Source organism: Ursus americanus, chromosome 6, assembly GCF_024610735.1.
Source record: "Ursus americanus isolate L20-20 chromosome 6, mUrsAme1.1.p, whole genome shotgun sequence".
NCBI lineage: Eukaryota > Metazoa > Chordata > Mammalia > Carnivora > Ursidae > Ursus > Ursus americanus.
The window spans coordinates 83,233,936-83,256,360 of NC_142132.1; the positions used below are offsets into that span (position 1 = coordinate 83,233,936).

General features: G+C 45.1%; 1 protein-coding gene and 1 long non-coding RNA gene across 4 annotated transcripts in view; one reads left to right on the forward strand and one right to left on the reverse strand.

The window, feature by feature from the left end:
* Positions 1-22,425, reverse strand: part of ACTN2 (actinin alpha 2) — a 63,082-nt gene that overhangs the window by 30,209 nt on the left and 10,448 nt on the right. Inside the window, exons 2-5 of the mRNA XM_045802331.2 lie at positions 7,511-7,625; positions 6,479-6,598; positions 5,618-5,704; positions 1,170-1,257 (exon numbers count right to left, since the gene is read on the reverse strand). Coding sequence (XP_045658287.1) covers positions 1,170-1,257; positions 5,618-5,704; positions 6,479-6,598; positions 7,511-7,625 — 410 coding nt within the window. The remainder of the gene's footprint in view (positions 1-1,169; positions 1,258-5,617; positions 5,705-6,478; positions 6,599-7,510; positions 7,626-22,425) is intronic.
* LOC123795523 (uncharacterized) lies at positions 15,823-17,603 on the forward strand. 3 transcript variants are annotated; one of them, XR_015724886.1, is made up of 3 exons: positions 15,823-16,351; positions 16,791-16,984; positions 17,228-17,603. It is a non-coding gene; the product is annotated as an uncharacterized LOC123795523 (long non-coding RNA). The 3 variants fall into 3 exon arrangements; XR_015724887.1 differs by having other exon boundaries at positions 15,823-16,337; XR_006780530.2 differs by lacking the exon at positions 15,823-16,351 and adding an exon at positions 16,568-16,694.

The window sequence follows — 22,425 nt, forward strand, 5'->3', positions numbered from 1 at the left end:
ATCCTTAGTACACTCAGCTCCCAGGGACTCCTCTGTCTTCACAACGTTCTTTACTTGTTTTCAAAAAGGCAAAGACACATTAGCGCCCCAAGAACTCAGCAAAGAGGACCTGGATTCCTGGTCTGTTTCCCCAGAGATGCTCGTGCTAACTGTTCTCTAGACAACCCCGGGCTTTGAGCTTGCCGGTGGTGACCAGGGGTTCACCGAGGGCTGGGAGTGGTAGTTCTGTTCCTCAGAGTGTCAGGGGAAGAAAGAAACCCCAGGGGCTACACAGCTGAAGTGCTTGGGGCCAATCTTGGGCCCAAGGAGGAAAGGTGAGAAGGTCATCGAGAAGCAAGTTGACTTTCACACTGGCAGAAGGCCTGCCTTCTACTTCATGGCTCCTCCTATCCTTGAGACAGCGTGTTGGGGGGACAGAGAAGTCCTCTTCCCCACCTTTGTATGCTCAAGGCCTGGCTCAGTGCCTGACGCCTGGTAGACACTCTCATATTTGTCTACCCGGGAGAACCTCCCCCATATTTCCTCCCTTCATTTCTCTGATTATCCATGGTGGCTGGGGATCCGTTTCTATTCCCGGGTAACCCACCACGTAAACGGTGAAAATACAGACAACTCTTCTACTCACAAATGATAATGGTGGAAGACCCGCGTGAGGAGAGACCCCACGCTCTGAGATTACATTCAGGTTTCATTCACACAGGTTCCTGTCATTTTACAAACATGAGTTTCCTCCTGCTCTCGAGCCCCAGCATCCACAGCTGGCCGAGGAAGTGTCTTTCCGTGTAGCCCAGAGGGAGGCATCGGGGTGGAGACAGTACATCAGGGGGACACGCAGACTCGGCCTTGGTGTCCTTGCTGAGAAGCCACGCCTGCCACCTCCCCCAGCAGCCGGGGAAGGCCACAGTGAGGGGCATGCCTACACCCCCAAACTGTAAGGCCCACTGGGGTGCCTAGCAGTACCGTGCTGTTTTCCCAGCACCTCAAACCCTAATCAGACGTGTTCCCCTGAGAGATAGTAAGCATCACAGAGGCTGCAGCCTCAGGTCCACTGCAGACGTAAAACACGTCTCAGACAGGAGCCCGAAGACGCTCGCGCACGTAACCAGGGCCCTCTCGGCCACTGAGGACTCCAGTGAGAATGCAAGCAGCCCAGGGCCCTGCTTGCTCACCTGGTGTGGAAGTTCTGAATGTTCACGTTTCTATAAGGAGCGGTTTTCCTCTGACACCAAAGCAGCAGGCCTTCTTTGGCCGAGGTTTCTGTAATGACAGCCAAGAAAAAGTGTCCACACGGAGATACTCACTGCTTAATGCACCCAGCGCCTAGGCCCTTGACAAAGCGGCCTCCCGGGGGGCAACCACCCAACGCATCATCGTGTCTCACGATCTCTGCCGGGACCCTGCTCCCGGGGACGGACTTCTGACGTCACTGAAGGGACCTGAACAGGCCGACACAGGAGCAACGACAAGGTGTGACATCATAGAAAAGCAGACCGCAGGGATATTGGCAACTAATCATATTTTCGAAGTTTCACTTAAAAACTACCACTACTCACTAGTCTAGGACTTCGCTAACCAGTCGTTCGACTCACTTACGGTTTTAGGTCAACGGGATTCACAGAGGCCGCGGCGTCTCAGATTGACGCCCTCCCCCGCTGACTTTTACAATACCGAAAGGCTTGTATTAGTATGTTCCAGCTTGGGCCACTTGAGTTGTGATCAAGTAGAAACAACGACAGGCCCCCGTGGTAGCGCACGGCAGGCCGCTGAGGGGCTGCGCGGAAGCCACCCCGGCGTTCCCCGGAGGCCATAGCTCCTCCTGCCACTCCAGCCCGGTGCTGAGGGAGGGAGGAGGGGCCCTGGGCCTGGGCCACTCCTGTGCCCGCGCAGCTCCTCAGAGCGACGGACGCTGAAGGGCTCCCATCAGCCTGGCTGAACAGGCCTGCGGCCCTACTGCTGTGAAGACCCTTCTCCCTGCAGCCCTCCCTTCTTCTCCAGCACAGGGGTTGGCCAGGTGCACTGGCCTGATGGCTCTCTCGGCCATTTCTGGTTCTTCATATGCATTTCCCGCAACATAGCTCCGGCACGTCTGTTCTGGACTGAATGTTTGTATCCCCCCAAACTCCTATGTTAAAGCCCTGACTTATTTAGAGATGGAGGCTTTGGGAGGCAATTAGGGTTAGATGAGGTCATGAGGGTGGGGCTCCCATGACGGGATTAGTGTCCTTCTGAGAAGAGAGCTCTTCCTCTCCCTCTGCCATGAAGGAGATTGCAAGAAGGCGACCATCTACAAGCCAAAATGAAAGTCCTTAGCAAACACGGACCATGCTGGCACTGATCGAGGACTCCCAGCCTCTAGAACCATGAGAAAATAAATTTCTGTTTGTCAGGACACTCAGTCTATGGTATTTTGTTATGATAGCCCAAGCTAATACCCACCGGGCTCTGGCATTTTGGAGGACCCAAAGTTACATGCATCCAAACAGCTCCTCAAAACCACTCCCAAAATCTAGGATTCTGCCTGTATTCAAGTGCTAACAATTTAGAAAACCCCTGTAAAGATGGGGACTCTTGACTAACGTTGGGCCCTGGCCTTCCGTTTCAGTTAGGACTCAGTTGATTTTTTTTTTCTGTAAAAAGTATTCTGTAATTATTTATCTCCATTGTCCATTCTAGTTCAGACTTTCCTGTGACCCATAACCCAGCTGAAATAAACACACTCCCAAAATTTCATGTGCTATAGGAATCATCTGAATGACTCTTATTCATGTCTCTTCTCTAGAAAATCTTATTAAGAGAAACAACGGAAAGTCCTAAGACTTTACTCAAATATTAACTGGTAAAAACATTGAAAAATGGAACTCCATACTGCCTGCCTTTGGGGTCCCGACCAATGTAACTAATTTTTTTTCTTTTTTTTTATAATAATATTTTATTATGTTACATTAGTCACCATACAGTACATCCCTAGTTTTTGATATAAAGTTCCATGATTCATTAGTTGCGTATAACACCCAGTGCACCATGCAACACGTGCCCTCCTTACTACCCATCACCAGCCTGTCCCATTCTCCCACCCCCTTCCCTCTGAAGCCCTCGGTTTGTTTCTCAGAGTCCATAGTCTCTCATGCTTCATTCCCCCTTCTGTTTACCCCCCCTTCATTCTTCCCTCCTTCCCCTACTGATCTTCCTATTTCTTATGTTCCATAAATGAGTGAAACCATATGATAATTGTCTTTCTCTGCTTGACTTATTTCACTTAGCATTATCTCCTCCAGTGCCGTCCATGTTGCTGCAAATGTTACCCGACCAATGTAACTAATAAGAAAAAGTACATCATCAGGAGGGAATAACGCACTGTATTTTACAAAGTTGAAATGAAATTTAGGCTAGAAAAGTAAACAGAGGTAAAGCAGATCAATACAATCTCATAACTGCTACTGAAGTTAAAATTTGCCAGTCATGGAGTTTCACCTAATTTCTGTCTGAATATGTCTGAACACTCTTAGGCGATGAACGTCAAAGTTCTCTCCTTAGTTCATTGGCTAATCTAATCAAATGGACTCTCTCTCCCACCCTCAAGACCATTGTTAGGTTCTCCTGACCAGGCTACAAGGTGGTGCCTATTATGTCCCGGCTCCCTGCAAGGACAGCTTACACCGAAGCACGGCCATTTGGCATACACAAAATCGTGGATGAGAAAAGCACATTATAAATAGGTAGGGCCATTTATCATTCCATAACAAAATACCACAAGATGCACCAAGCAACCCCATCCGTGTGCACTGGGACCTCCTTCATTAGCAGGTGTATTGATCTCTCATTTTATTTCCTGGAAGAAATCCAGCATTCTGTGGAAGGAGACTGGCTCCTCAAAGGATTCAGTCATAATAACAATGTCTTTTTGCACATGCTACACATCATTAAAATGAACTAAGATCATCTTTCTATAGACCTCCACAAATTAGCGAGGTTGTTAAGAAATGACTCCGAAAAAGTAAAACAGTAAATAAAATAAAAATGTAAGTCAGCCAACTACCTCTGAAAGATACCTACTTGGAAGAGATCTAGGCACTTTGCTAATCAAATTCCCACTTTTGGGTGTTTCATTTCTTAGTCTTTGGAAAAGCAGATTAATGCATTTTTTAATTGTCATATTTCACAAAATATTGTGACTTGTTTATCTTATTTGGGGCACATTAATAATCACGTTAGGGAAAATGAATAATGGATAATACCACTCATAGCTACACTTGAACTAGAAGCAAGTTCTAAATTAGTATTATCAACTAATTTGAAATTTGTAACCAATCAGAAAAAAACCTGTAATAACCTCTGTAGTATTTGTGGGAAAAGGATTTGCTACTCTAGCAAATGCAATTGTGTGAACATGATTTTTAAAAACAGTATTTGTTCTTTAAGGTGGGATCAACTGTTTACATATTAAAATTTGGAAGTATACAAAATTGGTAAAATTATTACAAATTACTGTTTTTTAATAAAACAAGAACTTTTAAGAAGCATCTTATTATTTTCACTGGAATGAAATGAATGTACTTTAATAAAACACACTGTATGAAAATTTTCAAATTCAGACTATTTATTAATTCTAGCTGGCTGTCATTTTCGAGCCTGAATTATTGAGAGTATCTTACTTAGATTTTTAGGTGACACGAATGGGGCTTCCATGCCAGAAGGGAATAATCTAAGTGGGTCAAAAATTCCTCAAGGGTAAATATTGTCGGCTTCATGCCATCCGGCACAGAAGCAGGGACATTATTGGTTTTTAATGTTTGTTGGTGGATTAGTAACTAACATCACCTAAGAAGACCCGCATCGGAGGGTACTCAGTCCCGGGCGGAATTACAAACAACGCCCCTCCCCTCACCGTTCCGGTACCTGGTTACCCATTAGGTGACCAAGGTGCAGGACGCTGACTGGCCCGACAATTCAGACTACCTTCAAATGTGTTCTGCAGCTACACATTCTGTGATTTGAGGGCTAAATAGGCAAAGTTCTAATTGTAAGAATGTCAATTTGACACTTTTCAACAGTGCTGAATTCATCAAAATATTTAGGAGTACTGTGGGCGTAAAAGACTAAAGATTTTCATCTTGGGTGGCAGTGCCAAGGACTACGGTTCTATTATAGTGACGGAACAGTTGTCAGGCCAAAAGCTGCAGTAACAAGGGAGATTTTGTTAACAGAAAGAAAGAGACAGAGGAGGAAGGTAGGGAGGGAGGGTGAATGAATACACTCAGATTTCAACAGATTGTTTTTTTGCACCTGAAAAAAAACACGTTTCAACTGCAAGTCTACAGAACTGTTATAGTTGCGAACCTACGAGTATAATACGCAATTAAAAACTCAAAAAATGCTCATTTTAAAAAGCGACTTCTGTTCTGAACATGTGCTCATCTTTTCCAAAATGATTCCACCCCCATGAATGGGGTCTTTCCCACACAAATATAAAACCTGTGAAAACCCAACTCCCTTATCTTCCATTAAATCATGTAAATGACTGTTCAATTTTACAAAACCCTATTTAAATTTTACTTTATAAACTCAATTTATAATTACTCTAGCCTAATACAACCAGATTTTCAACCATGTCTTTTACCTTCAACTGAAATATCCTGAATAGCGAAACGAAGGATGATGGTCCAGATCATACCCAGCGTCATCTTCACGTTGCCATCCACAATTTCTTTAGGAAAGAAACAACAACAACAAATTCGTGTTAAGATAAAGTAATCAGTGCATAAATTTTTCCTATAGCTTGTACGTTTCCCATAAGTTTTGACTTGAGAGCTATTGGAAAAAATATATATACACGGAAAGACCAGTTCATGTTTTGTAAGTGTCACTGTGTGTCTAGTTATACAATATTCATAACCAAATGTCTCTGGTTTAAATGAGTTCTGAGTTCATAATAAGCACATATCTTGCAAATGCATAATCACTGAAAACAACCCAAGAGTCTCCAAAGCTTAAAGACTAGATGCACCAAGGTTCTAAGTAATCAAGTTCAGAGAACACAGGCTCACCATCACCACGGTAGTTCCAGAGCTCCCCAGGTGGGGCAAGTTCAAAGTACTCAGCTGTATACAGTAAGAATCAGAGTCGTCTCAGCTCCTGCCAAACTCACCAGGGCTCCCAATCTCCCAGAGAATGAAGAGGACGCTTGCCTCCTATTAATTCGTTCTTAAGAGTCACCGGGAAGGTTAAGCTCTTTCTCAGCCCGATAATCATGTTGAAGAAGATGGCATTATATTTGACTCTATTCTTTACAAATAATCCTAGAGCCTGGTTTGCCATTCATGGTACCTTTGCTCTCATCTCTGTACCCCAGAGCCTACCGGACACCCTGACATGAAGCAAGCACCGTAAGTGGTGGGAGGGCAGTGGGAGGAGCCCGTCCAGGTGCAGGCCCACCCACCCTCCGCTGGGAGGTCAGAGCAGCAGGCGGGGTCAACCCTACCTTCAGCCCCAATGGACACCAGTTTCACGCCTTTGCTGGCTATGTAATCCAAGGCCTTGTTGACATTAGCAATTTTGTGGAACCGCATTTTTCCTCGGTCAGGTTTGGGCAGCCTTTCCCCTGTGGATGAAGAAACAACAGCGTAGACACAGAGAAAGTAATCACACAGAATTGAGATGCCAAAATTCCGAGTCCATGTTTCCGTAAACGGAAATAGTTATGTGACTGTTTCTGATGGGTCTCTGGTGTCTGTAAACCACAGTACGGGGGAACCATGAACCAAAATCACTTTCGAGACCAATGGACCAGGGTGGAGCCATATGTTTTTCAGATCTGCTGGGAGAGTCCGGTTTGGTCTACCGGCCAACTGACAAAGGAGTACAGAGAAAGGCTGGTTGGTATCCAGCTTTGGAGTTGCTGACTAGCTATTAGAGGAAGTCAGGATAGCCTGGTCCAAATCACAGCGGTGGCTGCCAGGGCTCATTGCAGACACCTGATTATAAAGATATATGGATCAGGGCAGACCTGCTATCGTTCTCCCACTCACACTTCTTCAAGGGTGATCCCTTCTCGCATCCAAAGTCTAAAACAGCCAACTGAAATTCAGGGAAAAACATAACCCCTCTGGGATCTGAGCTCATGTTTTCAGAGTTATGCCAACATGTCCTTGGCTTTCTGCATGGAACACCGTGTCTGGGAGACGCACTCGCTGGGCTTAGAGAAGAGAGGGGAGCGTGGTGGGGAGTCGCATAAGTGTCACTTTTTCTTCTCTCATTTTGTTTCAAGGCGGATGGTGAAAACATTATTTTAATACGTCAATTTTAAACAGAATTTACTCCTTTTTCAGAGCAGAACAATAACTCCAGGCAGACTGCTCTTTGGAAAGGTGTTCTCTGCCAGTAATACCATGTTCTGGCCCAGCCAGGTTTGAAGGGAACTTCCAATGCAGTCATCTCTAAATAGATGCAAGCTAGAGCTTACGCACAGACGCGCGGGGTGGGGTAGGACACCTATGCAACGTCTAACACCAACCTGAGATGACTTCCAAAAGCAGCATGAGCTTAAGGCCATTCCTGAAGTCTTCCTCGATGTTCTCAATCTGGGTGCCAGCTTTCCTTAGGTGGGAATTACACCATGCAGTGAAGGTCTGCAACGAGAACAGAGCACTGCTTTCCACAGCCCTGCAGCAGTCAGCCCCCCTGCATGCAGACAACACCCGACATCCTACACGCTCTGGGGAGTCCAAGAGGCTGGAGCTCCTGGGGCCTCCTAAAGCAAGCAGACAGAATTTGGTGGAATGAATGACTTCAGGCCTGAAGTAAGATTTTAGTAGTTTCCCCTTTAGGGACCAAAAAAAAAAAAATAATTTATTTGATATAACAGCCTGAGGGATGTGTGACTTCAGCTTCAAAAGGTACCATGTTCACACCTATGTCTCCTACTTTGTAGGAGATTCAGACTAAATGAGAGCGTGCTCATTCCCTGCATGCAACAAAAGTAACCTTGCTTGCAGAAAGGATGAAGAAATAATGTTTAGATAATGTTCATAATATCTTCCTCTAGAGCAGAGGGTGGGCAGTATTGTGTCGTAGATAGAAGAGAGGAGGGACCCAAAACCACTAATTATCTACATCTTAGTTTATCCTGAATGCACAACAGTGGTAAGCTAGTAACTAAATCAATTAAACAAATTTGCAGTATAGTCGATCATTAAAAATAATGATGATAATAATAGAAATAATGACCTCCTCCTGGCGTATGCCAGGCCCTGGGCTAGACCCTGGATTTCAAAGACAATTAGATGCAGCCTGGCCACGGACGGGGTCAGAGTGTAGCCACGTTCACAAATCACGAAGACAATCTTCAGTGGAAAGACGGACTATATAGTAAGTGGCATCCAAAGTCATTCTGTTTGTTTTTCAAGCTGCTTTTAACTTGGTTTCCACTTGTGCACTATTTCCTGCCAAAACCATTTTAGAAGCCCTTCTGGCAGCTGCTGGCTAGGAATGCAAACCGTCCCCTTGTGTCACAACAGCTGTGGGGCTCAAGAACAAAGTGCCTGGCACGTCACTCTGGGGGTAGGCACGCAATAGGGTCTGCGTGACAGAAGAGAAGATGAACCCCAAAACATACACAGCTTCCACGCGAGACCACAGGAAGATACTGTTTCCATAAAAACGATCTCCCTGGGTAATAAAGAAGATCTGCAAATCTGACAGTCACTTATTTCAACAAATATGCAATGGCATTAAGTTCGAGGGCAAAAAAGAGAAGGCAGGCATTTTCTTGGACTTACAATAATTCATTTTACCCTGAGAGCTTAAAGGAATAATTATTCCTCCTAAAACACCTCTAAACTTCAGTGAGCTCAAAACAGAAGAGATACTGGAAACCATATACTCTGGAACTATCCCCAGTCGGTAAGGCAACCCAGCCACGGTGGCTACTTAAGTGTAAATTTAAAAAATGAAAGGAAATTAAGAACTTGAGTTCCTCGGTTGCATATGTCACCTTTCAAGTGCTCCAAAGCCGCGTGTGGCTGGTGGACGTGGAGCTGGACGGCGCCCACACTGAGCATTCCAGCATCACCGAAAGCTCGACAGGACAGTGCTGCTCTCGATAACCACACTTTGGAGTTTGAAGCTAAGACTGTTACGAAGAATCTATCATTTATTTATTTCAACATTAAACCGATCTATTGACTTTTCAAATAGGCGATGCATTTCCCTGGCTCAACATTCAAGTGCCACAAAGAGGGGAGAAAGTGGAAAGCGTCCCTCTCTGCCTGTTCCTGGGCACCCAGTTTCGTTCCCCAGAGGGAACAAACCTTCAGTTTTGCATGTATCTCAAGGATCTTTGATGCATGTGTAAGCACACAGATGCACACACCTTTTTATTTTGTCCTTTAACCCATGTCTGACTATAGACATTGTTCTGCACCTGCATTTTTTTTTTTTTTTTTTTTTACTCAGCACAACCTAGCAGTCATTCCATATCAGTACAGATCACTCCTTTTTATGGCCACATATTCCACTGTAGGGCACAAGCCATACTTTATGTCACCAGCTCCCTGTGCACGGACATTTAGGTTGTTTCCAGACAGCCACCTTTCAGTAAAACACATCCTAGGTCCCGTTTCAGCAAGCAAAATGCCTTCAAACATGTTTGGGTTTTGTTGTTTTTTTTAACTGACAATACTGAGACTAATCGTATACCTAACCTTTTGGAAAAGGTGCAAGAGAACAGGTTGTGATTGTTAAAAAATGGAATTGACAGAAAAATACAATGATATAAATTATTTATAGAGTTGCCTTTAGATTCTTCTTAAAAAGGAGCAACAACCGCTGCTGCAAATTACCTTATCTTGTTACCATGTTACCTAAGTCCCTCCATAATCAAAGTGTCAGAAACACTTCTGAATACAACCCCAAAGCCGCGAGCTTCCGGACCCCGCTATGAAACACTGGGGAAGTCTGTCTGATACCACCTCTTTATAGGTACACACACGATGAAGGTAATTTACCATAGGTAATTATTCCTTTGTGCAAATCCGGAGAATGAATCCAATCAAAAGGTCAATTTATTTCGCTAAGTCCCATGAAGTGTCCCTGTCTTTAACGAGCAGTCCTAAGAGCCAATCCAGGCGGGGACTAACCAACTTAAATGTGAAAAGGACCCCCACGGCTCTGGGATAGTAACTTTGCAAAGAGGCCAGTGCGCTCTGAAAAAGAATTTTAAGCTTAGTTAGAATGTTTCATTTTCATTCTATTTACAGTTTTAATTACCATGGCTTATAGACACTGTTCTTATGCATTTCCAGTCCTCCCGGGTTTCTGTGAAAAGCCTGCTGATTGTGGAGGAGACAAGCCATGACAGCAAGAGCAAAACCCCACACATTTACCTGAAGGCTTCTTTGTGGCTGGTCTTGCTACTCAAGAGCAACGCGCATCCTTAAAGTCCATGGGAACTAAACCTTGGAGGACTCTCGTGGCAGGGAGGCAGGTCCACATGGTTTCAGAGGCAGGCTCCTTGGGTCAAACCAGACAAACAAGCCAGATGTCCTTTCTTAAGGGAAATGGTGCTCTATGAACCAGACACGGCCACCAAGGAAAAAGGCCACAGTGTCAACCCAGGAGCTGCTCGGTCACGAGAGGTCCTCCAACCCCCTCTCCTGCTTCCTCTACCTCTCTCCTGGGAAACCATCTCATTCCCTGCTCCTCTGCACCGAGGGATAAAACCCAGTGCTTTCTGCAGCTCAAAAATAGTCCCATATAACAACCTCTCAGAGCCATACAAAGAGAACCAAGATGGGATACCACGGACCCACCCTCAGGTGTTCCTGACTTACCATGGTTGGACTGCACAGTGGTGTGAAAGCCATTCGCATTCAGTAGAGACCATACTTAGAATTTGGAATGTTTATCTTTTCCCAGGCTAAGCTGCGTGGTACAATCCTCTCCTGGGATGCTGGGTGGGGGCAGCAGCTCCTAGGCAGCCACGGGATCCCAAGGTCAACAACCAACACACTTACACCAACATTCTGCACCCGTACGCAGGCCTTTTGGTTTTCATTTTGGGTACAATATTCAATCATGAGACAGTCAAGACTTCATTATAAAACAGGCTTTGCGTTGGATGCTCTTGCCCAGCTGTAGCCTAACGTAAATGTTCTGAGCACGGTTAAGGTCGGCTGGGCTGGGCTATGACGTTCAGTAGGATCCGTGCAATGACTGTGTTTTTGACCTCACCATGGGGTTATCCAGGTATAACCCCAAGGTCAGTTAAGGAAGATGTGTATCTCCAGAAGAGAAAGGCTGATATCTGTAGTTCTTATCACCTTCCAAAGAAGCTCACGAGAAAACGAAGGGAAAGGGTGTTCAAGACACATGGAGAAAAGATGGAGAGGGAGTGGAAGGCACTGTCTCCACACATATATTCCTCAGACAACAGGAGCAAATATCAGCATCTTTTCCTAAAATGTGAGGAATCACAACGCGTGAGGCACTGGCCAGGATGGCTGGTCCTATGGGCGCAGACGGGTCTCTGGGCCCCTATAGGCCCACCTTGGCCATAGCACAAAATCTCGGCAAGCAATAGGGTGCAAAGGAGAAGGGCCCAGAGGTTAAGGCTGTGTTCCCATGGCTCACAGTATTATGTTTTCATGCAGGGAGTCTGAAGGATACTCCAACTATCCTCAGTCCCTCCTCCGTTATATTTCTGAACATAATCGAGAGGCCCCCAAAACGTTCCTCAACACCCAAAACATGGCGGTGGCAAACACCTACCAGTGGAAGGAGTTTCCCGGGAGTATCGTTAGCAAGAAGTGTTAGTCCTGTTCACCAGCAGGTGAGGCCATTCCTTCTTTCCTGAAGAACTTACTGGCAAAGTCCCTAGTCCAATAGTAAGCCTATTGTCTTTCTCAAAGTTAAATTCTACAACACTCAGCACAGCATGCTTAATGGCAAAAAAAGTACTGTCTATACTAACTTGTTGAGATAAGCCTGTTACTGAATGATGTACATTTGCATTTGCTTTCAAGTTAACTAAGCCTATAGACAGAACAGCCTACATGGTAGACTTTTCCGCGGAGAGAAGCGAGAAAAGGTCTTTTAATCAAAATGATTACTAACGGTCATTATCCACGTAACACAAGTTCATATCTCTACCTGGAAGAGATTATTACCCAGATAAAGACAAACGAAAAATCAATCTTGAGTCTGACACAGTTGTCTGAACACAAGTTCATTTCATGCTATCAGATAATTATTAATCCTTTCAGCAAGAAGTTTCTAAGCCGGGTCTGCCTCCTCTAAGATGAGGTGTTCAACTTACTATTCTATTTTCTTCAAACCAAAAATACGGCAAGACCTCTATAAATTTCCTTTTATTTTTTTTATCTGTAATAATATTTTTTATTATGTTAGTCACCATACAGTACATCCCTGGTTTCTGATGTAAAGTTCGATGATAATCATTAGTTGCTTATAACACCCAGTGCACCATGCAATACGTGCCCTCCTTACTACCCATCACCAGTCTATCCCATTCCCCCACCCCCCTCCCCTCTGAGGCCCTCAGTTTGTTTCTCAGAGTCCATAGTCTCTCATGGTTCATCCCCCCTTTCTTCTTCCCTTTCTTCTCTTACCAATCTTCCTACTTCTTATGTTCCATAAATGAGCTTTTCCTCTGATAATAATGACGTAAAATACTAATTTCAGATCCCATTTCCCAAAACGGCTACTCAGAAAAGCTCGCGGGTTTTTTCTGAAAGGAAGAGAATGGGGCCTGCTGAGGGCCGGGACTTTCGGGCAGAGCGCACAGCATGAAGCTCGGGGGGTAGGAAGGCGTGAAGAAGCTCTCGGCTTTCAAGCCCACCAATTAGAACGCAGCATTGTGTGTTGGGTGCAAAACTGTCTGGGGCACCTTCAAAGTGTTCTGTGATTTTGAGATCCCCTATAGCTTGCTTTCCTCAGTGAGTGAAGGCATCAGGAGGCTCGCCATGTGGATCCTGGCCTGCATCCCGTGGGGTGGGATGAGTGGACCCCCCGAGAGGGGGACGGGGAGGAGGAGGCCGAGCCCGGTCCAGCCTGCAGTCCTGGCTCAGAACTCAGATTCTATTTCTGACTCTGACACCATGCAATTATTTGTCCTTCAAGTCCTGACACTTTCCCACCACAGAAAAAAAGGGGGGCATAATATTTGTTATGATCAACTCTATGAAACAGTTCAAAAGGTTATCAGGAGGAGAAGAACTACAAAAGCTGGCCGGCCAGCACTACCTATCACGTTGGTTCTGAACACCCTCACGTACAGCTAGCAGAAACCACTCTGCGCTGTAAGTTGATTTTCTAAAAATGCTCCATTTATTTTTCTATTTACAGTAACCACTTTAAGGGTGTATTATTTTCCACCTCATAGACTCCCAATCTGGCAAAATTCCTTCTAATCACTTTCCTGGGTTTTTTGAAATATTGGAAAAGCAAGGAGGTGGGGAGCCTCCAGACAGCTGCACCCATCTCTAAACTCTCTGGTTAAAGCCGGAGAGGAGGTCAGAGTGGTTCCTCTGAACTAAGTGTGATTTCCGCTTTCGTGTTTAAAAAGGAGACACTGCCCTCACCAAGAGCAGGGAGCCCACTGCAGAGACAGCAGAAATTCCTGCCCCACGCGGCTGGCAGAACTTTCTTGTCCACTACAAAGCTTCACAATCCCCTCAGCCAAGAGACCCCGGTCTACACGCCAGGTGAGGACACGCACTGTGTGGTCCATACAATGAGGCCATAGCAGCATGGCCTTAAATTTAAATATTCAGACACGTAACCGTGTTGTAAAACCTTTAAGGAAGTTCTCTGGACCCAGAAGTCACTCACGGTGATGACGGGTCAGCCTCATCATCTGATCTGGAAAAAATTCCAAACCTTCAAGCTTGCCAAGTGCCCAGGGGAACTTTCGACTACTCACGCGACATTTTAAAAATTCAACCAGAGAGAGAAGTCCGTAAGCATGAAAGCGTCAGGGTCCTGCATGTGTTACGACAATTATAAGACGTCTTGGAAGTCCATCTGGAGCCCCGCGTTCTCCTGAGTTGCGTAACCAGGCATCTAACTACATGGTGGGCAGCCCTTTTGTTCTCTGCCCACAAATCTCTGCTGAGTCGCCAAGCTCCTGCTAGGTCGCACAGCAGGTGACCGCTCAGCTTAGCACCCCCTGAAACACAGCGGTCCTCAAGTCTGACTCCTGGCTCTGTGACCCACTGAGTGTCTGGTGTGGGCAAGTCAGCCTCTCTCGCCTGTGACTTGTTGTTTCCCCAGGGAGTGCGCCGTGCACCTCCGTCAACGAGTTGACCGTGAATAGATGAAGGAAAGAGAATGCGAACTACTTCGCAAATACAGATGCGACAGAAACACAAAAGAACAGCAGTCGGTGGTGGCAATTCAAAGGAACCTGAGGTGCTCCGGGGTTTAAATTAAAAGGGAATTAAACCATTGCACAGAAAAAAATAGAGAGCCGACAGTCACGACTGAAGGCTACTTGAGCACGAGAGATATTCCACCTCCGAAAACTAAGCACCGACATGCTGTTGCCCTGCACATTTCATAAACTGTTGCTCTGTTCAGACAGAAAAAGGAGAGAAGAAGGTCTGGGATCCACGAATCCAGAAAGATGCCAGGTCTTCGTCTGTCTGTCCTGATTTCCCCCAAGTACTCACACCACTGTTCAGAGAACAAAGAGCATCATAAGCATTTCTTAACTTCAAGAAACAAGGTGTTCAAAGCATTAGTTTTCGCCCATGGCAGCAAATATATTTTGTCCCCACGTTTTTTAAAAAACTTATTTCCACAAGACCATAAATATAAAGGGCTTGAATCAGGACTTGGTTCAGAATACACTAAGTATAGAGAGCCTCAAAACTAACTCTTGTAAAAAAAGCAAATCCCAGTACATTCCACTGCAAATGGCAGGCCCACAACTGGTTTCTCAGGCGCTCACAGGCCTGAAAGCGTACATATTATGAGTCGAAAAAACAAAATGACCACAGCAGCCTCTGATCCTGTCTTGCTCACCTTTCTGTCACCAGCAGGCATACCTGTGTCCACACACAGAGATCTCGTACCCATTCAAAGCCTCGATACTTTCAACGGTGACAGTTTCAGTCATAAATAAGCCACAATACTGCTTTTTTTAAAAAGATTTTATTTGTTTATTTATTTGAGAGAGAGAGAGATTGAGAGAGGCAGGGGTGGAGGAGAGGGAGACGGACAAGCAGACTCCGTTCGGTGCACACAGCCAGACTCGGGGCTCGATCCCTCGGTCCTGACATCATGACCTGAGCTGAAATCAAGAGTCAGACGCTTAACCGACTGCGTCACCCAGGAGCCCCTAAAATACTGCTTTTCACTTGAGTTCCAGGGATTCTCAGAAGTACAAATTTAATTACTCCGAGACAAAGTAAGAGGGGAAAAAAAGAGGCAGCCTTCTGCCATTGATTCACGCCCAACAAGTTCTGCCAGCATGCGGGGCTCGGGGTCTCTTTCCACCCAAAGCTAGGGTACCTAACAATCTCAAATTGTGGGGCAGGAGAGCCCAGGAACAACTCAACGGGAGCTGCCACCGTCAGAGTCCTGTAAGGACTCGGTAGGAGGGTGGGAAACAATGCTGTCAGAAACACCTGCTGCGTGACACCACCTGCCAACCCTAAAAATGCTGGTGTCAGTGACACAGACGTAAGCAGGGGTCTTCGCCTTGTGCTCCACACAGTGCCCAGAACACAGTGGCGCTCAGCACCTCTTTGTTGCATAGGAACTGATGTGTCAGACTTTCTGGGGCAGAGCAAAAAAGATAGCAATCAGATTTTTTTTTTTTGAAAATATAAAAAAGATTGAGGAGCTTAAAATCTGTATCTGCTAAAAAAAAATCTGTATCTGCTCAAGTTCCAGGTTTTTAAAAATTATTATCATGTCAAACTCAACTACAGAATCCTTAAATGTTAAAAGAGACTCTGTAATCTTGCCAAAAAAAAAAAAAAAAAACCCTTGTGAAAAATAAAAGACAACCTCACAGCTGAGGGCATCTAAGAATAGAATCAGGCTAATGGATGATTCTTTAAGTGGGTAGGTTAGAGATGGCTCTCCCAGCACTTGAAGAGTTCTCTCCGTGTCTGGTTCTCATCAGGAATTCTGAACCCTGAGTTTCAGGCGTCAGTCACCAGGCTCCTAAGACTGACTACCGTTCAGGTCCTGGGCTGTTAAGAATACATAAAGAAAGGCGCTAAAAGCTCTGAGGCTCCTAACAGGAGAAAAAACAAACGCTTTTCAGGTTTTTGAACAAAGCCAAATCCAGTGCAGACTGATTCCGGCTTGAGGTATGGCCTCCCTGGTACGTGGAATGTCCTCTGTAACTTCCAGAAAGGACGGGACAATTGAGGTCAGGGAATTAGGAAAGGTGTCACGACCGTTAGTAAGGCTACTTTATATCGGGAGTCTGGGCTTCAGTGGGAAACCTGCTCACTGTGTACGGCACGCCTTCTAGGCTATTCCAAAACTCGTAAGTCGTAAAGGAGAGCACTGCAAGGAACTCTTGCCTAGAGATTGCATTCTGTTCAGCACAGGGACAGTCCTGCCTCCAGAGGGACATTCATTTTGCTCTTCCTAATCTATAAATGTGCCTATTTGGATTTTTTAAAACTGCTTATAACTCCTCTCCAGTTTTTCCTTGGCTGGTGAGTTAAATAACATCTTTAGCATGGGTTCATTTTTTATATTTGTGAGAGTCATGATTTTTACCTTTATGTAAGAACTGTCTTTTAATACCTTAGGGCCTTTTCTCTAAAGGGAGGTCAACATTCGAATGTGCTGACGTCGTCCTTATTCCCACCTAAATGTTACTGATTTCAGTGAAGACAAACAGTAACCGATGCTCGGGAATGGTACGTGGAACTAACGAAAGTCTATCGTCTGCTGGTCTTAAGTTACAGCCTGCTTCCCCCGTCCTGTGAAAATGACAACTGTCGTAAGTCTCGGCTTATTGGATTCCTCTTCTATGTCAAAGCCTCCATTTAAAGTCGAATGCGTGTCCCCATGTTCCCTCTTACATGAATCACCATAAATGATCTTGGATTTGGGCTGAATTATTTAGCACTTTTCTCTGTTTCATAAAGATCTTACATTTATCGAGAAGCTAAAGTATTTCCATCTGTTAATTTCCTCCCTGCTCAAGAAAATTTCCCACAAACATTTTTATCACCCCTTACAGGAGTTCTTATTACCCACACTCCTGAATCTGACTTCTCAGCTGCAATTACTCATCTCTTCGTCTCTACTGTGGGCAAGGCACGTGAAACAACACAGCGAGGACATCGAACACTTCTCTGAGCCCCTGATTCTCAGTGTTACCAGCCACTCAAACTACCACTACTTTCATTCCAAGGGGTGTTTTAAAACTCCTGAAACAGGGGCGCCTGGGTGGCTCGGTCAGTTGGACGTCTGACTCTTGGTGGCCGCTCCCGTCATGATCTCATGGGTTGGGTCGTGGGATGGAGCCAAGGGGCTCTGCGCTCAGCGGGGAGTCTGCTTAAAGCTTCTCCCCCTCAGTCCCTCCCCCCACCCGTGCTGCTCTCTCTCTCAAATAAATGGATGAATCTTTAAAAAAATTCTCGAAACAAAATTTTTATATAGAAATTTGTAAGGCTTATTTTAAAAACCTTTTATTTAAAAAAAGTTCTAGCATCCTCTCTTCTAAAGGACACTTCGCAAATGACCTTGATGAAACTCCCCATTTTAACTGTTATATGGAAAAAAGAGCAGGTTAGAAATATGTAGGTTCTTCCCAAACGACTTCAGGGCTGGAAGCGTATGTTAAACTAACCAAATCAAATATCTTCAGAATCAAAGTCTCAGTCATTTTTGTTCTAAAAGGTTTAAAAAAAAAAGTGCAAAGCTCAAAGAGCCCCATGAAAGCTCGGGGCGCTTGGTCCTCCAAGCTCAGAGCAATCTGCAGGCCATGAGCCTGACGTACCACAGGCTGGGAGCTCTGTGCGGTCACACCTGCCTCCCCCAGGCTGGCACAAGCCACGTGGAGAATTCCTTTGAGGACTTTCTGGTAAGCAAGCATTGCAGGCTCCCAACAAACAGCCCTACATACGACTGATCCTGAGCTATGCTTCCCAAAATAACTTGTTCCCTTGGAGCCTGGGTAGTTCTGAGCAAGATGTGGCTCTGTGACAGGGCAGACCCAACTGTTGCTAGGTTTTAGGCAACAGCAACGTTGATTATTCTCTTCTTGAGGAGAAAGTCAAGCTTTTCTTTAGAAAAGCAAACTGATGTTTCCCTCCTCGGCCCATCCCGGCAACCGGGGAAGCAGCTTGTACGACACAGACAGCAAAATAAATATTCTTTAATTCAAGTTCACCATACCGTTACTATTTTCAGGGACCCAAATAAATGGCTGCCTACACAGAGGGATTAAAGCATTCATGTAGAACGAAACAGATCCCTGTACTACACCACACTCTCTGCACTGGTATTTTGGACCAGAGCACGGTTCTAAATCAGGAATAGCCCCTGCCAGGTACGTCTACAGGGTTCCTCTCCATATGGGAAAACTGGTTCACAGAAGGGGTAAAAACAGGGAAGCTGGGCATTCCCAAAGTTCCTGCTCACTCCACATGGGAGGAAGCCGGGCTGAGATTTCCTCCTCCACAAAGTTCTTCCCTAGGCCTCGTGCTGAGTGGAGAGCAGTCACAAAGATATAGAATGAAGTCTTCGTGTCCTGAGACAACTCAGATAATTACATATTATAGTATAAAATGAATAAACGTATGCTTCCATACTATAGTAGACAATATGGCCAGATGTTAACACAAGACTTCTATGGATTGTGACTTTTAACATTTTCTTATCCATATTTTCCGTAAGGAATGTGTATGACGGATGTAAAATGTATCTTAAAAAAGTAACTCGGGAAAGTCTATACAATTTGTTAGTCTAAATTCTTTGGTCTTCGTGGTTATCTGTAATTATGTTAGCCAGTTTTACTTCATTAATCCAACACATTTCTCCCTGAAAAAAGAAAAACTACTTAAATTGTATATAATTAAGCAACCCTAGATTTCTGAAGTTAATCAATGAAGTGCTGCTTAGGGATCTTTTGAAGTTTCACATTAAAATCCCGATTTCGACATCGCATTTCAAAACCCTAATGGAGAAGGTACACACTGTCCAAGTTCCAGGACCGCAGAATAGAAGTCCTCTGGAGTCCGTAATATCCAGTTACCCAGATACCAGTGACGGCAATAGAACCCACTGTCACACACCAGGTATTTCTGACAGGCTTTTTCCTGCTTCCTTACCAAGTCCTTAAAGGACTCCGACCGTGACGGCCCCACCTGTGTCTGAGTATAGAAACAAGGGCAATCTTTACAGTAAACATGAATTTATCGCACAGTAAATATATTTATCACCATTTCACTCCCAGATTTTCAAGGGTCTGAACACACACACGGAAAAAAAAAAAATATATATATATATATATACACACACACACACACTTAAACTGCCTGAAGAACAAAGCCAGAGATTTGACTTTGGTGACTGGTCCATGTATTTAAATAACGTTAACCCTTCATTTTTCAGACATGCAAAATAAGCGTGCTTGAAGCACAGCACATGTTAATATCAAACCATCTGAAGGAGAAGTCTATACAGTACTTATAAAGCCATATAGATAGCACATCACATACCAAAAGCATATGGCAGCATGCATTTCAGAGGGGAACCTGGCCCACCCACGGGGTTGGTGGCCCCATGTCCCTCCACACACAGGGCTCACTCCCACAGCTCCCTGCAAGCTTGGTCTTCTAAAGGATTTGTGAATTAAGAGATTCAGAAATTACTAACTAGACTCTGGTATTTAAATCTGCCGAAGTATAAGAAATCTCACTTCACCAATATCTGCATTTTTTAAAGTTCAGAAATAGGCAAGTACTTTGAGAAAAGGAATTACTATCCTATATATAAATTATTTGGGTCTCAACATTATTTTACCATTCTCTGAGCTCAACATGGGTATGTCCTCAGAACAGAGTAATCACAGAGTTAGTGTCTAAACTGGACTACTTCTGCGAGTAGAAGGAGACACGGTTTCTTTTTTCTTTTTTTTTAAGGTTTTATTTATTTATTTAACAGAGATAGAGACAGCCAGCGAGAGAGGGAACACAAGCAGGGGGAGTGGGAGAGGAAGAAACAGGCTCATAGCGGAGGAGCCTGATGTGGGGCTCGAACCCAGAACCCCGGGATCACGCCCTGAGCCGAAGGCAGACGCTTAACTGCTGTGCCACCCAGGCGCCCCAGAGACAGTTTCTAATTTCCAGCCACAACTGGGACCACCCTGGGCCAGCCTGGACGCACGGTCACCACCTCTCACCCCACCTCCTCATATCCTTTCACAAAGAACAGAGGTCCTGAGAAATGAACAACAGTGCACACCTTAAATCTACATAATGTTGTATGACAATTATATCTCAATAAAGCTGGGGGGAATATAAAATAAACAAAAGAATTTTTGCAAGGAATGAGATGGCCTGGAGCTGCAGCGTGCATGTGGCCCCCCCACCACTTCCAGGGCTACCCTAGAAATGCACCCATGTAAGCAGGCAGGGGCCCGATCTGTGTCTAAATAAAATCCCCGGAAGCAGTCTTGGCAAGACCGCCCCTAAAAATAACCTTTCCCCAAGAACCCTTTAAATGTCTGTTCTCTCCTTCCTCCGGCTGTACTCTGGGGGTGGTGGAGGAAACGAAGATGTACGAGTATCAAATTCAGCATCCTCAGACATTTTTCCCACCTCCTGTCTCAAATCCAAGCTCTCCCTCCAAAGCAGTAACAGCAGTGGTCATAGGAATGGAGAGAGAACTAGACCAATAACCCCGAAAGAGGTTATAGGGTCATTTTATCAGATCAGTTTGCAGCAGGAGGAGAGAGATACCCTATCAGTACTGACTTTATAATGGGCACGAAGTCCCAGCAGTGAACCATTCACGTTTTCACAGGATGTGAAGGGGCTTTGCCTCTGCCCAAAGCGTTTCGCACACTTTATCCTGTGCTTCATCCTGATTTCTTCCAAAATTGTGGAAAAACTGTGTTTTTCCTCTTAGAAGTGGACACCCCTGGTGGCTACTCCACAATGTACGCACGTATCAAAACATTCTGTACGCTTGAAATAGATACAACTTATTATTTGTCAATTACACCTCGCTAAACCTGGGGCAGGAGCGAATCGGACATTCCCTGTCCATGAAACTTGGGTTTTCCTTGGCCAGCTGGGTTCCGAAGGATTCACTGTGTTCTATATTCTCTCGGCTCCTGGGTTATGTCTGAAACTTTCCGTCATAGGAAGTTAAAGAAAAGAAAAGCGGGAATTTTTTTAAAGTAGAGAGAGTCCTTGGTACTGCCGCGTCAGTGTTTAGGCTGAATCTCTGTGACCCCAAACCTCAGAGAACGCTGCTGTCCGCTAACACATCACGGCTGCAGGAGGCGAACTCTAACCTGTGCTCTTGCCTCCTGGAGTCTCATTTGCTGCTTCCCACAGAGAGTTGACTCAAGGACGCAGGCACCCTAACTCTGGCTTCTTTTGGAGCTGGGTCACCCAGACCAGCAGTTAATCCCAAAGGTACGCCCCTAATGGCACGTCCTACTCAACTCCGTTGAGACGTTTAGTTAGCTTTTCCTGCGGTCCCTTTTCTCCTCCCTTGGCATTTCTGTTGAGCACACCAACTGCTACAGCCTGACCTACAGAAAACCTCCGACTTGGGTTCTCTCATGTCATCGGATGCCCCCAGTGTACCATTTAGGAACGAAAAACGCACACGCACGTACTCTCCCACAAAGGCAGCTGGTGAGGGTAAGTGAGAAATTAGGAACACTGAATCCTGCGCTTCTGCTCTGAGTTGTAGGTTCTAAGTCTGAGCAGAAAACAACGACTAAAACCAGAAAATGTTTAGTAGTGAAAAGCACGGCCTTCAGGGTTAAGGAACATGGCTCCAAAATTCAGCTCTGCCACTTGTGGGCCAGAGGACGCAATAGAATATGAGTCCCCCCACATTTATGAAGTTCCCCTTGAGAGAGAGCCCCATCTTTGTAGTTTAGAATTCTGTGCCAGCTACCCTTCCCCGCCCTCAACGAGACAAATTCCTTAACCTCCCCGGCTAAAAAAGGAGGATAATACTACTCAGCTCTCAAGACTTGTTGTGAAGAGTGAATAAAACAGCATCTATGCTTAAAACAGTGCCTGGTAATTCTCAATAAATAGCTGCTCTGCCCCATCACAGTGAATAGTTTGGGATGCTAAGAATAACATGCCAAACCCCCTCCCCCTCTTTTTCTTAATCCGCTAGCAAAAATTCACTTAGTAAAATATCACTTTTACTGTCCTGTTGGAATTTTTTTCGTTTTGGTGT